Here is a 14,674-nt window from a genome sequence, read left to right as displayed (position 1 = left end):
TGAATTAAAATAGAGTAGCTTTTTCCTCATGAGCCAGTTAGCTAAACTGTTTACAACCTGCTAGTTTTTATCCAAATGCATATTTTCATCTGGGCTTGAAATTCAAGTCCCCACTTCTGCGATCTCTTACTGCATCGTGAGGTCTGTGGTCAAGAAGGTGGAAAAACAAGGCAAGTGTGGTAGGAGGCTTGCTAACTTTCTAGTTAGCAGAGTACTGGCAAAGTCAGTTCCCCAATACATTAACCTTTCTTAATAATGCAAAATGGCCAGTGATGTTATCTGTGGCCTGGTTTCTAACTTAAGCTCAAGTCTTCACTTCCATTGATTTTGTAAAGATTAGATGTTACAGCTGAGAAATGACCTAATTAACGGCTTTGGAGGAGATGAGTTGCTTAACTTTCCCCAATTCAAAACCATTTTCATGGCAGTAGTTACCTGTGGGGAAGAACTTCCTTAGCTTATAGGAGAAGAGCAGGAGTTCCTGACCTCCTTAGGGCTTACTGGTCTGCATCGCCAGGACCATGCTCACAGGATACCAGGAAGGCACCCTTAAAATCAGCAGTGTTGGACTAGGGGAGACTGAGGACTATGCAACAGAAAACTAAATTTTCCCAGTTAGGCACCTCTCTACTTCCTTCAACATGCCAGAGTCTGGATTGGAGCTGGGACCTGGCCAGTTTTGTAATATCTTTTATTGCTTTTCTTTTCCCTGCTTCAACTTAGTCAGCTATTTTTTCCTATAGTTGCTAGGTTGGGGCTTTTAGAACTGTAACATTTCATGTTTTGCCTCAAAAACTTGGCTTCACAAAATGCTTTGACATTCCAGGCTCGAGTATCCTGGATCTCCTGGTAGGCTACTCAATAGAAAGCTTCTTCTTGCAACCTTTTTCCATCCCCCTGGAGGGGTGTTCTGCTGTACTTACCAAAATCGATGTTAATGGTGACTTAGATGCCATTGGTGCGTTTCATGCAGAGCAATTAAACTTGTGCCCAGGCAAAACTTAAAATATTGTTTCAGTAAATTATTAACGATACAGCCAGTTGGGTCCTGTCTAATATGCTTGGCCTGACATGAGATGTGTAGATTAGATACTGTATGAGGGAGTACATTCCTAGAAAGTTTAGTTTTCAACTGATAATGAGTAGCGGTGACAGACAGCTCTGGCTGCATATGAGAAGTACTAATGTTGCTGCATTCCTGCTCTGTTGATGTTACCATATTTGCTGCTGAAACTTTTGGGAATCTCAGTGTGTACTGAGATGGGTATATGCTGCTTCTCTGTGGCTTCAGTCCGAGACCCTGACAAGGCGAACACCATTCTAAAGTTAACCTCAAGTGACATACAGAAACATATATTGATGTCTTCAACAGAAGAACTGTACAAGCTTCAAAGAAAACTTGACTAGTTCTTGTTCCCTCCCCCCCCAAAAAAAAAGTATACCTGAAAGCTTGTTTGCATCCCTCACCTTTGGATTGTATGTTTCTCTTCCTTGATAGCTGTTAATAACTATCAACTATTAAACTCCTCAAAGCATGCACATTGATGCTATATCTCAGGACCCCAGAACAACGCTATATACAGATAGATCATTTTGCACCAAAACTCTTTGACGGGGTCCCATGGGACCATATAAATCAACTTGTTTGCCATTAACTGCTTCAGCACACGGAATCTTATGCAGACTTGAATTATCAATTCTCAGTGAGTTTGCTTGGTGTCAGCAGCAGCCCTCCATGCACTTGTTCCTTCTGTGCTTGTGCCACCAGCACTGCACCTTCATCCCAGGAAAGATTCTTGTAACTGGTCTAAAATGCATAAAGGTAAGTAATGCTGGAAAGCTAACAGTGTGGGGTTCCCGCACTGAGCAGCTGAATTGGGGAGAGGATTTTTAGTGAGCTGCAAAGCTTGTGTCTGGTCTGTCCCTAAGGGAGGTGCTGCGTTGGGACTGCAGTGCCAGAGCTGCCCCATATGCCTCTGTGTCCTGAGGCAGTGCACCAGGGAGGGAGAGGACAGCCATATTCTTTGTGTCCGTGGAACAGCACCAACCTGTGACCTTTAAAAAGAGATGTTGGCTCCTGTGCTAATTAAATGTGTCTCAATGCAGCTAAACAGCAACAGTTGCCAGGCAAGCTGGGCTTTGCTGTCTGCTCATCTCTGCCCTGCTATCCCAACAGCACCAAGCAAATAATCATGCGAAGGGGAATGCTTCCTTCTCTGCTTTCATTAAAGCTGTCCTGTAATCCCCCTGGAGCTAGTAATTTCATTTGTTTCACACCTTGTGTCACAGGGAGGGTGACAAATAGCCTATATTTTTTTCCCCCCCTTTCCTTTGTGCATGTTACTTTGAACCAATAGCCAGTATTGAGATAAAACTGTGTTCTTCCACTTGACAGCAGTGGTCGGTGTTAACAGGCTCCTGAGGTGTTTGTGTTCTCTGTCATGGCAGAAGACTAGTTCAGGGTGTGTTGGTGGTAGCTGAGCCGATTGGTAAAGAATCTCACGTTTCATCAGGATGTGAGTTTGTAGCAGGATGTTGTTATAAAGTGAGTAGTTAAAACTATTGATTGTCAGGCTCAATGTTCAGTCTTCTGTACCAAATCAATTTGAAGGCTTCTGTTTGTTTAGGCTAGGTCTAATGTGGTCAAGGTATTATCTTGTATCTTCTCAAAGAAGTAACTCTTGAAATTCCCATGCTCTGTGAAAAGGTTAGGTGAAAACAAAGCATATGCAAATACCCTGTTGGTGTGTCATCCAGAGTCAATAACCACATCAGTATGTTCCAAAATTCTTTTGTGTTGTCTCTAAATAGTGTGCTCATGCTTACTTGGCTGGTTTTGATACTTCTGGGTTATAAAACTGGTGCCTGCTTGCAGTAGACACCTTGGTAAGTATTAGTAACCACCACTTCAGAGAAAAATTACTGTGTTTAACCAGGACTGCTTTCTCTTACAGCGACAACTAAAGGCCAAAGCCAAGGCGGCCATTGAACAGTTACAGCTGCGCACCCTGAAGCAAGGGGACAAGGTATGAATGACCCTGTGATCTCCTAAGCGTTACAGCACACCCTTTGTGCAGAACCCAGAGAGTGGTCCTCAGCACTGGAGCAGGATGCAGAAGTCTCTCTGAGCCTGTAACTGTCCATTGTAGAGATGGTTCCTCTTTCAGACCAGGTCCTTTTACGGGGTGTAAGACTTTCCAATTTGCACATTCCTATAAATCAGATTATTTTTTTTAGCTGCTCATTTGTAGTCTTGCTGAGTTGAGAGGTCCTAATTTGCCGGCATAGATGCTTAACGGTAAACTAATATAGCTAGTCAGCTTCCCTGGCTATTCTTTTTGTAACTAAAACTGGAGGTGGAAGTTTATAAACCTCTACAGTAGTGGCTCAAATAATCCAGTGATGGTTTGCATCTGGACTTCTAAACCATGGGATTAGAATTTCAGTGCTTCTGTTAAAGTGCCAGTATCTGAAGGGGGTCTATAAGGATGCTGGAGAGGGACTCTTAATTAGGGACTGTAGTGGTAGGACAAGGGGTAATGGGTTCAAACTTAAACAGGGGAAGTTTAGGTTAGACATAAGGAAGAAGTTCTCTACTGTCAGGGTGGTGAGGCACTGGAATGGGTTGCCCAAGGAAGTTGTAAATGCTCCATCCTTGGCAGTGTTCAAGGCCAGGCTGGCTGGAGTCTTGGGTGACAGGGTTTAGTGTGGTCTCCCTGCCCATAGCAGGGGGTTGGAACTAGATCATCTTAAGGTCTTTTCCAACCCTAACTATTCTATGATTCTATAAATTCACTTCACCATTTTAGGAAACCGGTCCTGATGGAGATAGCTGTGTGGTGTGCATTGAGCTGTACAAGCCGAATGAAGTAGTGCGTATTCTGACTTGCAAGTAAGTTCTTTTCCAAACTGCTCCTTAATCCAAAATTGGGAAACATGTTTTTCCTTCTGCTATATTAACAAACCTGTTCAAACTTTAACTGAGCTGTTGCATGACAAGAATTCTTGAATCTGACAAACAGTGTTTTGAACACCTGGAACTGTGTGAATTCACACTTTGTAGTGTGCCCTAATGGCCTGTGTTCATAACTTTCCCTGTGAGTGGATTGACAAGTGTAACTTGGCAGACCACATTCCTTTCCAAGGGATGCCAGGGCTTTTTATAGGTTATTCGTTTGCTGGTGTATAAGAATGTTATGTATAAATTGCAGATAACTGGCAAAACTATGTTAATTTCTTGTCACTTAGCTTACTGGTTGCTAAGAGGGTCGAGCTCCCACTAAACTTGTTAAACCATGCCAAGTTGCGTAGTTTAGAAGAAAGCGTTTATATTCTTGTATGCATCATCTGAAATGGAGACCAAAACAGAGCTACAGCAGTTTATTTTTCTAGAACTCTAAACTACTTTATCTCTCTGCTGTGCTTCTGTGGAAGGCTGGTATTGTAGCACTAAGACTTCAATGTGATTGCTCCCAAGAAGAGCAGTGAAGCTTTCTCAGGGCTTAAGAAAACTTGTTCTGTGGGATTTCCCCCTGTGCCTGCTGACTGGGACTGCTCTGACAAAGCTTCTAAAATCAGAGAGCTGCAATTTGAACTGCACGTATTCTGTGTAGGAAGAGGTTTTGTAACCCTTAGGAAGGGTTACAATAAAGCACTTGGAAAAGGGGAAAAATCAAGTTCTGAAGAATGGAAAAACCTGTAGCTGCTGTTGTGTGTTGAGCAGTGTTATTTGTCAAACACTATCAAATCTGGGGAGGGGTTACCTTTGTACCAGGTTACAGTTTTGCAAAAGCTTTCTCTGCTTCCAAGCAGTAGGACTTCTAAGCTGTTTTGGTAACAACAGTTTGGCCCACTAAGATGTTATGAACAAACTTCCTTGATCTAATGGCTTAGTTTAGAAAACACCAAAACTGAATAAGCTTTCAAGCATGCGTGTTAATGATTATTCAGTTGTCTTGTCAGGTGTATGCTCATGGGTAGTCCTGTTAACAATGAAGTCAGTCCCATGAGTACAGAAGCTTTTAGAGAGCCTCTAGATACCTTTGGCTGACAGGAGACCTGACTTCTCATTATTTCCCTATAAACTGTCAATCTTCCTATGAACCTGCAAACAAAGCATGACTTATTAGGTTAAAAGGAGAGTAACTTCTTTTGAATGTGTTCTTTATGCTTTGCTCCGAGACTGCCTTTACATACACTGGTGATGTTTCATTCCTCTTTGGCCCAAATGTAGCTCTTGAGAGGCTTAAGATCACTGCATTTATTTGATAATCTTCACCAGTGGTGATCTCTGCCAGTATCGACCATATTAGATTCTCTCACAAGAGTTAAACTCATACTGACCTCAACACTGAGACCCTATTTGTTGAAAGCATTTAACTCTATCTATGAAAGAAACAAGCAGTCAAATGCTTCTGTGAGTCAGATTGGTGGTATCTAAGTATCTGGGGTGTGCGTATTTGTAGAAGGCATTCTTGTCCAGATAGTCAAACTAAGGCATTATAGTAGCAGAGGTACACAAGATCAATATTAAGTCCAAGTACTTAAAATAGTCATATCAAGGAAGTTTCAGATTGTACTCTAGACATTACATTGGTGCAGCTGGAAGGAGGTGCTGGTTACGTGGGCTGAACTGGAGAATGCTGGTATCAATCTGGGGCATAGGATACTGAGCACTGGATGTGGTGATCTCTGCACTTGTCTCATAATAGAGTTCTGATTAATATTGAGCAGTACCTGCCTGCCTTGCTATTTCTATCCAGGCTGAAGGAACAGGCAGATTACAGGATTTCAAGTCATCCTCCTAAGTCTGTGGCTTATTTCAGACCCATTGTGGAATTGTCTTCACGGAAGTGCACATTTGCATCTGTAATGGCTGCACTATATTTACTTCCTTTAGTACACAGCCTGCTAAATATCCACTTGGAATACACAGTGACTGCATAAACAAAGTAAATGTGTGGGAGTACAGTTTATTTGATGCCATAACTCTGTGAGATGATTTTGTTCTATGTAGTTTTAGAGAAACAAGTGCTATTTCATCATCTGCATGACAGAATTTAACCTTAAAGCTAGCACTGAGATGTCACTATTTGTATTGCTGGGAATGTATTGTGCACAGATTAAAACGAAAAATAAGAAAAATAAAAGCTTAAGGCTGATGTAGCAAAGACAATAATGCTGAATTCTAGCAAGTTTAGCAAGTTGAGAGATAAAAATAATGTAATCCATTCTCAGATGGATAATAAAATAAATAAATTCTTGGTGTTTCTAAATGGGCCTTCATAGCTGCCACGTAAGTATTTTTCCTGGTGTGAAACCTAACTCGTGGTTGCCTTCTTCCACCAGCCATCTCTTCCACAAGAATTGCATTGACCCCTGGCTTCTGGAACACAGGACATGCCCGATGTGCAAGTGTGACATACTCAAAGTTTTGGGTGTTGAGGTAAGCTAGTAGTCTGTCTTAGTGGCAGATGCTGTTATCAGATGCTGTTATTAAGCCAGTGTAGTAACCACATGCGAGCTGCTTCATGCTGCCTCTAGAGCACAGGTGGTAAGTACAGGCATTGCTGTGTCAGTGGTGGGATGCTACAGGAATAACTGCTGTGAAGCTTGCAGCTGACTTGGTCTGAGTTGGTATCATCTTAATCCTTGCGCAGAATGTCAACCAAAATTGATTGTAATGCATGACTGAAGAATTGCTCTTAACTCTCATGCTCGCAGCTAAGGATGTTTCTCAAAGCTTCAGGCAGACTTGGCAACTCAGACAGTCCATGTAACCAGCCCTTATACAGTTACTAAGTACCTGGAGTCCTTGAAAAGAGAATGTGTTAGGATGTATGGCATTCCTGGAGCCACATGATTTCCTAGGGTACATGAGGAATTTCTGATGTGTTCTGCAACTCTTGTGGCAGGTGCCAGGGGAAGATGTTGTTGCCAATGCCTGACACTGCCTGGACCAGCTAAATGTATGCCAGGGTTTGCCTGGGGGAGGGAGACCTGCACTGAGTGGAAGGAAGAATCTATTTTCCTGGCACTGGCTGAAGAATTCAGAAGCTTCATCTGAACTTCCTGCTCAATTAGGCAGTAACTGTTTTTCACCTATGATACTGAAGGTTAACAGCAGAGCTTTTTTCCAATTTTAATTATTTTTATTTCCCTTGGGTATAAGTTCACTAGGCTCCAGCCCTTGCAGGCATTGGTCTCCTGGAAAGATGCAGCCTCTTATAAAGTTGTAAATTAAATGCTTTCTCCTTTCCACATAGGAGGCTGTAGAAGATGTCGAGTCTGTCCAAGTCACAGTATCCAGTGAGTCATCAAATGTGTCTACAGCTAATGAAGAGGATAATCGTAGTGAAACAGCGTCATCTGGATATGCTTCTGTACAAGGAGCAGATGGATCTGTTCTGGAGGAACATGCACCACCAGAAAGTGCGTCTACAGCTTCATCTGTCTTGCTAGATTGCATTGCACTTCGTTGCTTATGCTGTGAATTAGAGGCGTTTGCCTTAACAGCTTGCAGTGCTTGAATACCTTGTTTTTCAGCGTAATCATAATCTTGTCTTTTGTTTTAGCGTTTGGCTCTTTGTTTTCACACCACCTAAATGTGAATTGAAACCTAAGTCTATGAAAAGAGTAGTTGAAAATCAGAGGCTTACTACTTAAAAGCCAAAGAGATTTTTCTGAAGATATCCTTCAACTCATGGTCTCTTTGGAAATTTCATTGGGATGAGTGAGTGTTCCTTTGTCACCAGATCTGTCCACTTTAATTACGTACAGAAAACTTTTGGGGAGTCAGTTCTGCTCTTGCAGATGATGCAAAATAAAGATGAAAAATACTTCAATTGAATTTCAGATTTTGCCAAGGCTTGAACACCCTTGAACATTTTTAGAGAATTTTAATTGGAAAAGACTATCAGCTTTTCCACTTACTTTATATTTTTTAATGAGAGCAAACCAATTGAAAATGTCTTTTTAGTGCTTAACTTTGCCAACACATGCTCAGTGTTGCTGTTGATTTTAAAAATGGAAAGGTTCCAGGTAAACAAATGAAATAACTATACCCTGGATTGTGGAATGGCCTTGGAAGCAGAGTAAGGAATCTTTACAAGGTGAAGGGGATGCTCTGGTTGTGTCTACTTAGATTTCCCGTGGGAACTCTAGCTGATAGGAAAGCATGGGATTTGCTTCCTGCCTCCTGTGGGACATGTTGTTCCAGCAAGTGATGTGTGTATGGGAATTTCCCATTTAGGTACCCTGGTAGAGCAGAGGGCACTTCCTATAAGGTAAACATCAGAAGTTGAAATTGCATCCATATAAGCAACTTGAAGTGATGCTGGATTAGTTATATGGTTCAGGCCCTTGTGTATTCTCACAAGGCAAGGACACACATGTAACATCAGCCTAATGAGGTTAGTCTGTAAGAAGAAGGCCCTCCTCTCTGAATCAGCCTATGTCCCACAGTTTATCCTGAAACTAGTCTCTAGAAGTTGCTCCTGATGCCTGTCTTCAGCATCCCTAATGTTGCATGAGAATTGCCTATCTCCTTACAGATGGATTTCTTAGCCTCACATGGCCTTCTGCCACTTGAGCACACAAACCTAGGCTTGCTCAGCGTTATTGAGAAGAGCTGAGCAGATACCTCTAGAAATGACTGGTAATGTCAAGAAGGGACTCACAAAGTAATGTGGGGTAGCAGAAGAGTAGTAGTTGGAGCATGGCCTTAGATTTCCCACTCTGCAGGAAAAGTGCTGGGAAAAGACCACTGCAGTGGGCCTTGTGGAAATAAAGCAAGCATGCTGTGCTTTAAGGTAGTAAAGTTTGCCTGTATCACTTAACTTGTCTTTTCTTGGTTTTATTCTGGACAGATGACAACATGCATCTTGTGAACAATGAATCCCAGCCCCCTGCTGTGCACGCTCTTCCACATGCTGACAACCCAAGCTTTGAGGCAGATGAAACACAAGTTCATGAAGTCAGGTCCTAAGAACATGCCCAGTGACCTGGTGTAAGCCTTCTGCAAGGAGCTGCCTATTGCCGTTGCATGTATACTAAACATTGCAAGACTGTAGCAGGAAAAATATTGCCTTGGCAATGCTGAGATAAAATGGACTTGTTCAAATCATAATTGTATGGTTTACCATTCTTAAAACTGTGTCTCCCATGTGGAATTTAGTTTTAGCACTCTTCAAATAAAGACGTCTTGAATATAAAGAAAAACATCAGATTTTAACACTAAACCAAAAGTTCTATCTTCAGCAAAGCTTCTCTTCAGTGTTTGAGTAATTTAAATACAGAAAAACATTCTTTGTCATAGCTGTCTCTCCTGGGAGTTGTTTTGACTTGTTTGTTTGGTTTTTTTGTTGTTAATTGTTTTAATTCAAGTGGATTTTCATTGTAAACAAATTAATTTTGATCTGGTCTAATACTTACTTACCAGACATGGTTCAGTTAAAGCAACACTGTATTTAATATTTCAGTGCACTAATTTGATGGGAGAAAGTACAAACTAATGCCTGTCAAATGGGATTTTTCCCACAGTGTCTTTGGTTCTCTAGTAAACCGATTGATTCTCTACCTCTAAACTCCAAACTGCCAACCACACATTCCTAAAGGGAAAAAAGAGAGCTGCAAGCTGACAGGCCAAATCTGACTTGCACAATACTGTAAATGGAACAATTGCATCAGTTTTTCAAACCTGTTAATATTAGCCTGAAAGCTCCTCCCTGGCTTTTGGAGTTATAGCTATCTCTAGCACCAGCAATATGCCGGAGTCCTGGCTTTGTCAGTCTGGGGTAACTTCAGAAAGAGTGAACTAAAGATGAAAAGATAGATTCTTCCCAAAGGATCTGCTGTGTTTTGTTCAGAAAGTGATCCAGCCTCTGAAAAATGCTGGACTGTTGCTCTGCATTGTCTTGCCTGCATGCTAAAGCTGCAGGGAGAGCTGACGTCCTGTAAACATACTAGAGAAGTGGTCTGTCATCTGTGGGGCGTTGAACTGGGAACAAGGAGGAACATTGGGTGCCTCAATAATAAGTGCAGGGCCTTGCTCAGTGAAGATAACTAAGGACATCTTGCAGATGCACTTTATTTTTTTTATCTCTGTATCTATGGCTTATTTCTAATGTTAGCAGAACTTTGTCTTAAAGCCTGCAATGAAGTACTATTGAATCTGGAAGGAAAAAGCAATGCATTTTCTTAGCTGTAGTACAATTAAAATTGTTGTAAATATTTCATGATTTGTATTGAATTTGAATATGAAAATGTAAATAAAACTATATTTTGATGACCCTAACTGATATTAAATGTTGATTATCAGCTCTTACCTGGCAACAGATCTTGAATTTTCTCTGCCCCACAACCCCAAAACTGAATGAGTTTTGGGAGGCCAAAAGGCAGCAGTGCTTGCTTGAACTAATTGGAATAAGGAGTGCTACTTATGTGCAGGGTGCTACTGTTATATGGATTGAAATGGTATTGACAAGCTTAAGCCTAGTAGCTGTACTCAAAACCCAAGCAGCTTAAGGTGTGTGCAATGAGCTGCTTGATGTACCTCTGAACAGTTCTTCACAGCATGTTCAGCACAAGGTAGCCATACATGAACTCTGCAGATCAGACAGGTTTCAGCTCACTTCTCTGCCAGGTTGCTCAGTGTCCCTCCCTTACCCAAAAGTTTATGCTTGTGTCGTAAGACAACATGTTTTAAAAACAATTAAATGCCCTTTACACTGAAATATACTATTAGAGGTAGCAAAAACTTGTGACTCCCCTGGGCCAGTTTGGTAGTAGTTATCTTGTGCTTCTTTTTAGCTCAGTTCCAAGTCTAGTCTAGGAAACATTGGTTGGCTGTGGTCTCAAATTTTAAAGCTGAGTATAAATCAGACTTCACTCAAAACTGTATTTTTGCTGTGATCACCCTTCTGTGTGCATCTGAAGAGCAGAGAAAGGAACAGCCAAGCAGTAAACAGGCAATCCCTGAACACTTCATTTCATTCTTACTTCAAAATATTTTATAAATTTATTGCAGTGTGTAAGCTGTAATGTTCTAGAATTTCATGCTGATACACTGAAAATGAAATCATCTGCTAGTCTTCTGTGTTTAACAGGAACAAGATTTGACTTTCAAAAAAAGGGGGAGTGCGTACGTGTGATTCAGATCAATTCAATACATTGAAAGGCACTTTGGCTTGTTTGTTTCATTCCGATCTATCCATTTAGGTTGCTTTGTTTATAGCATTCATGCCTTTCTATTTACTGTCTTTTAAGAGCAATAAATCTGCCTTTTTTCCAGTACCCATATTTTGAAGGGTAAGGTGGATACACAGCATTTTCTCAAGGAATGCACTAGTGGAGGACTGGGGAATGCAGCAATTCATGTCAGTGAACTCATACTGCTGTAGGATCAGATGTGTACATGTTCTGTCAAGATGCGGACTTTCCTGGAGTCCAATGCACTTACATTGATCTTCAAGAAGATTTTAGGGTTCTTGTATCAAATGTGAAGTACCACTAAGAGAATAAATACATCATTTGTACCTGAAGAGCATTTGAGCTACTGCTAGGCAGAAGAATGTGCTGCTTCTCTGGTTTTGCAGCTTAACATGTGAGTCTGCCATGTTCTTGTGTGTGCAGATTTATTTGTAAATATTGGCTCTGCAAGGGTTTTGTTTAAAAATGAAAGTGTGCAAATTTCATGCATGCAGTCTGTGATACTGAACTTGGGACTTGCTGTCTGACTTTGGGGAAAAACAGCCACTGTCTTATTTCACTGAACTCTCCTGAGGTTTTCACCTTTGCGAACATTGTGACAGTTTTGCCTGCTTTAAAGAAATTTCAAAGCTCCACTCACACCTTGTATTTTCAAGTTTCCATGGATAGCAGCTGTCTTCAGCTGGCCCTGCTTAGAGCATAATGGCGTGATAGACTTTTTCCTCTAAGCAAGAGGCAAACAGAAATGTGCCTGGAGATTTGGTTGTTCCATGCAAGCTTGCTGTTATTGTGCAATAGCTTTGGGGTTTGCTATATATACACTGTAAGACACTGGAAATTAGGTGCCCACGAGTGATAACAGTTTCTCAAATGTGTGCCTTTTGGCTCTGTTAATACTCCCATTGAGTCACACAGATGTGTCAATTATTCTGTCCTAAAGAGAACGCAGAACGAGCTCCTTCATCATCTCCAAGTGTTTACTCACTGCTGTCATTTCTCTCTCCCCCAGGAAAGCTTTGATCTAGACACTTCACTCAAATGCTTGCATGTTCTCCAAGGGGAGACAGGGAAAGATTTTTTTTTATCCCTGCAGGAGGGGAAGCCTTGTCACCTGGTGCTGGATTGCTGCACTTTCTTGTCAACCAGGCTTTACAGCAGTGGGATTCTATTTTAAATCCCAAACCAAAATAATACCATTTTCTCATATTGGAAAAATATGAGAAAAATTTTCAGGTGTCCCTATAGAAATGTAGTTACAGCTGAGATTTTTGCTTAAGGGAAAAGCAGGACTTGTGATGAGAGGCTGCAAACATATAAAAGCAGTTGGACTCTTCCCATAAAATGGAGAGACTTAGTCCATCTCCATCGTTAGATGGAAAGAGCTGCACTTGTCAAATGACCTACCAGTTGGACAGAATAAATACACACATCTACCTTGGCTGTGTGATTTAACGTAGTATCATTCTGTGTTTAACATACACCAGCTCAGAAAGTAGCCCTGCCTTTTCAGCCAGGTTTAGACTGATGTTTTTCCTGTGCAGATTTGGATAGAGTTCCACTCCCACAGGGGTGTAATGGCTGGTGTTTTGGAATAGATGAAAGAAAATCTGGCTTTGTCAATTTTATTTTGACTCTAAGGGAAACTTGAAACCAAACTGCAGTGTTCACCTACTGTGAATTAACAGGTATGTAATTCTCTGCACTGGTTTTCAACTGTCGGTTGTACAGAGTGAAGCCACAATTTACTTATCTAGGTATTTATTTATATAATCTTGGCTACAGTTACTTGCGGGATGTAATTTACCATTTCTAGGAGGTCTTTAATACAGTGAAAGAAAAATTCCACAGCACTAAATGGATGCTGTAGAATTCATTGATTAGACTGTAGGATTACTGTGCACTGACTGATTAAGAAGGAGTTTAAGGGCCTATAAATAAATTCCTCCAAGCTGATAGCAGGGCACTCTGCATTTTAGTAGTATCTGGTTAAAAATGCAGGGCCTGAGGGAATTGGAAAAAAGATGCTCAAGACCTTGAACCAAGGGAGAGGAAAACAAATGAGACATTTTCCAAGCAGTATCATTTTACTGTTAAATTTTTATCCAATTAACAAAGTTTAAGTCTTTACATAAGAAAGCAACATGTGTCCTAACATGTCCAGTATGTGTGAGATGCCAAAAGCCAAGCTCTGGGTTGGAAATGCCAAGGGCATCTCTCCTTACAATTAGCATCAGAATTCGAAGACCTGTGTTAGATCCTTAATAGATATTTCCTATATCCAAGGGCATGGCTAATTGGGGAAAATTAAATGGTAAACACTCTCTCTGGGAACACTCTTGTAAGCGCAGCATCCATGCAAGAATTGCTCTCAGTTCAGCTAGTAAATCTCCATGAACCTGCTGAAGTCTGTTACTCTGTCACTTTAGGTGGAAGGAATGAAGACACTGCCCCATAAAGAGCAATGCACTACTATATCTATTTGTTGTTTGCCTTGTCTCATTAATGTTTTATCTGTGTTAGTTACTGCATGCTGGCTAATGACTTTTAATTCATTTTTCCTTTCTAGTAAAGTCAGTTTGCAAACAATCTGAAGAGCTCATCACTGAGGACAAATGCCAAAGATGCTGCAGACAAATCAGGAAAATAGTGAGACCACTAGTCAGCTGCTGTTAAAAGTAACCAGAGTGTCTAACTCTACTCCAAATCAGCACTGGATAGTATTGGGGGATAGAAGCAATGAGGCAGATCGTCTTTTTATGACGTGAAATGTAAATAGGCAACGTTGACCATGTGTCTACTTCTGCAGCTGGTGGGACCACTCTTCCGCTCCTGGTGCAGCCTGTGTCTGGTGAGGGGACAGGTGCTGGGACCGGGAAGGTGAAGGCGCTGGTCATGGTTTCCTTCCTTGTGTGGCAAGTTTTTCCTGAGTTGTTTTCTGCACCAGGCTCCTGCTGCCGCAGCAGGCTTACTGCTGACAGGAGTGCAAACATAAACCCCAAAGTTCTGGGCTAAAAATGGCTGATTTTTTTTGGTCTAAAAATGAAAATGGGACTGCTCCCTGTGGCAGAGAGGACAAAACAGCGCCCACCCCGCTTTATGACGGCGTTCTAGGCACACACTGGAGGCTTCGCGGAGGCCCGAGTGTGCTGCGGCCCCGGACGGGGATAGGGGAGTTGCCCTAGCCTGCGGAGCAGAAGGAGCCACAACTCTCGCCCGCATTCCAGACCAGGGCCAAGCCTCAGGGTCTATCAGCGGCCTCTCCCCGCTCCCCCGCACAGTTGCCCGGGACGGCCGGACAGGGGGCTGCCACACGGCCCAGGGCCGGGCGGCTGTGCAAGGCCCGACGGGAGCTGTAGTCCTGAGGCAGCGGCACTGCGCTGCCAGCCGGCGGTAAGGACTTCAGCTCCCAGCACGTCTCGGGGCAGGGCGCTCTCCTCTCCCGCGGTCCTCCTGCCGGCGGCGGGGC

The 14,674-nt window shown here is 42.1% G+C and overlaps 1 protein-coding gene across 1 annotated transcript in view; it reads left to right on the top strand.

The window, feature by feature from the left end:
- Nucleotides 1–10,298, top strand: part of RNF128 (ring finger protein 128) — a 29,406-nt gene extending 19,108 nt beyond the window's left edge. The window contains exons 3-7 of the mRNA XM_030496637.1: nucleotides 2,955–3,026; nucleotides 3,810–3,892; nucleotides 6,349–6,445; nucleotides 7,266–7,431; nucleotides 8,868–10,298. Coding sequence (XP_030352497.1) covers nucleotides 2,955–3,026; nucleotides 3,810–3,892; nucleotides 6,349–6,445; nucleotides 7,266–7,431; nucleotides 8,868–8,986 — 537 coding nt within the window. The 3' untranslated portion in view covers nucleotides 8,987–10,298. The remainder of the gene's footprint in view (nucleotides 1–2,954; nucleotides 3,027–3,809; nucleotides 3,893–6,348; nucleotides 6,446–7,265; nucleotides 7,432–8,867) is intronic.
- Nucleotides 10,299–14,674: the final 4,376 nt, after the last annotated feature.

Source organism: Strigops habroptila, chromosome 9, assembly GCF_004027225.2.
Source record: "Strigops habroptila isolate Jane chromosome 9, bStrHab1.2.pri, whole genome shotgun sequence".
NCBI classification, from domain to species: Eukaryota; Metazoa; Chordata; class Aves; order Psittaciformes; family Psittacidae; genus Strigops; species Strigops habroptila.
The sequence above is the reverse complement of the archived record's forward strand: the minus strand, read 5'-3'. Positions and strand labels throughout refer to the sequence as shown.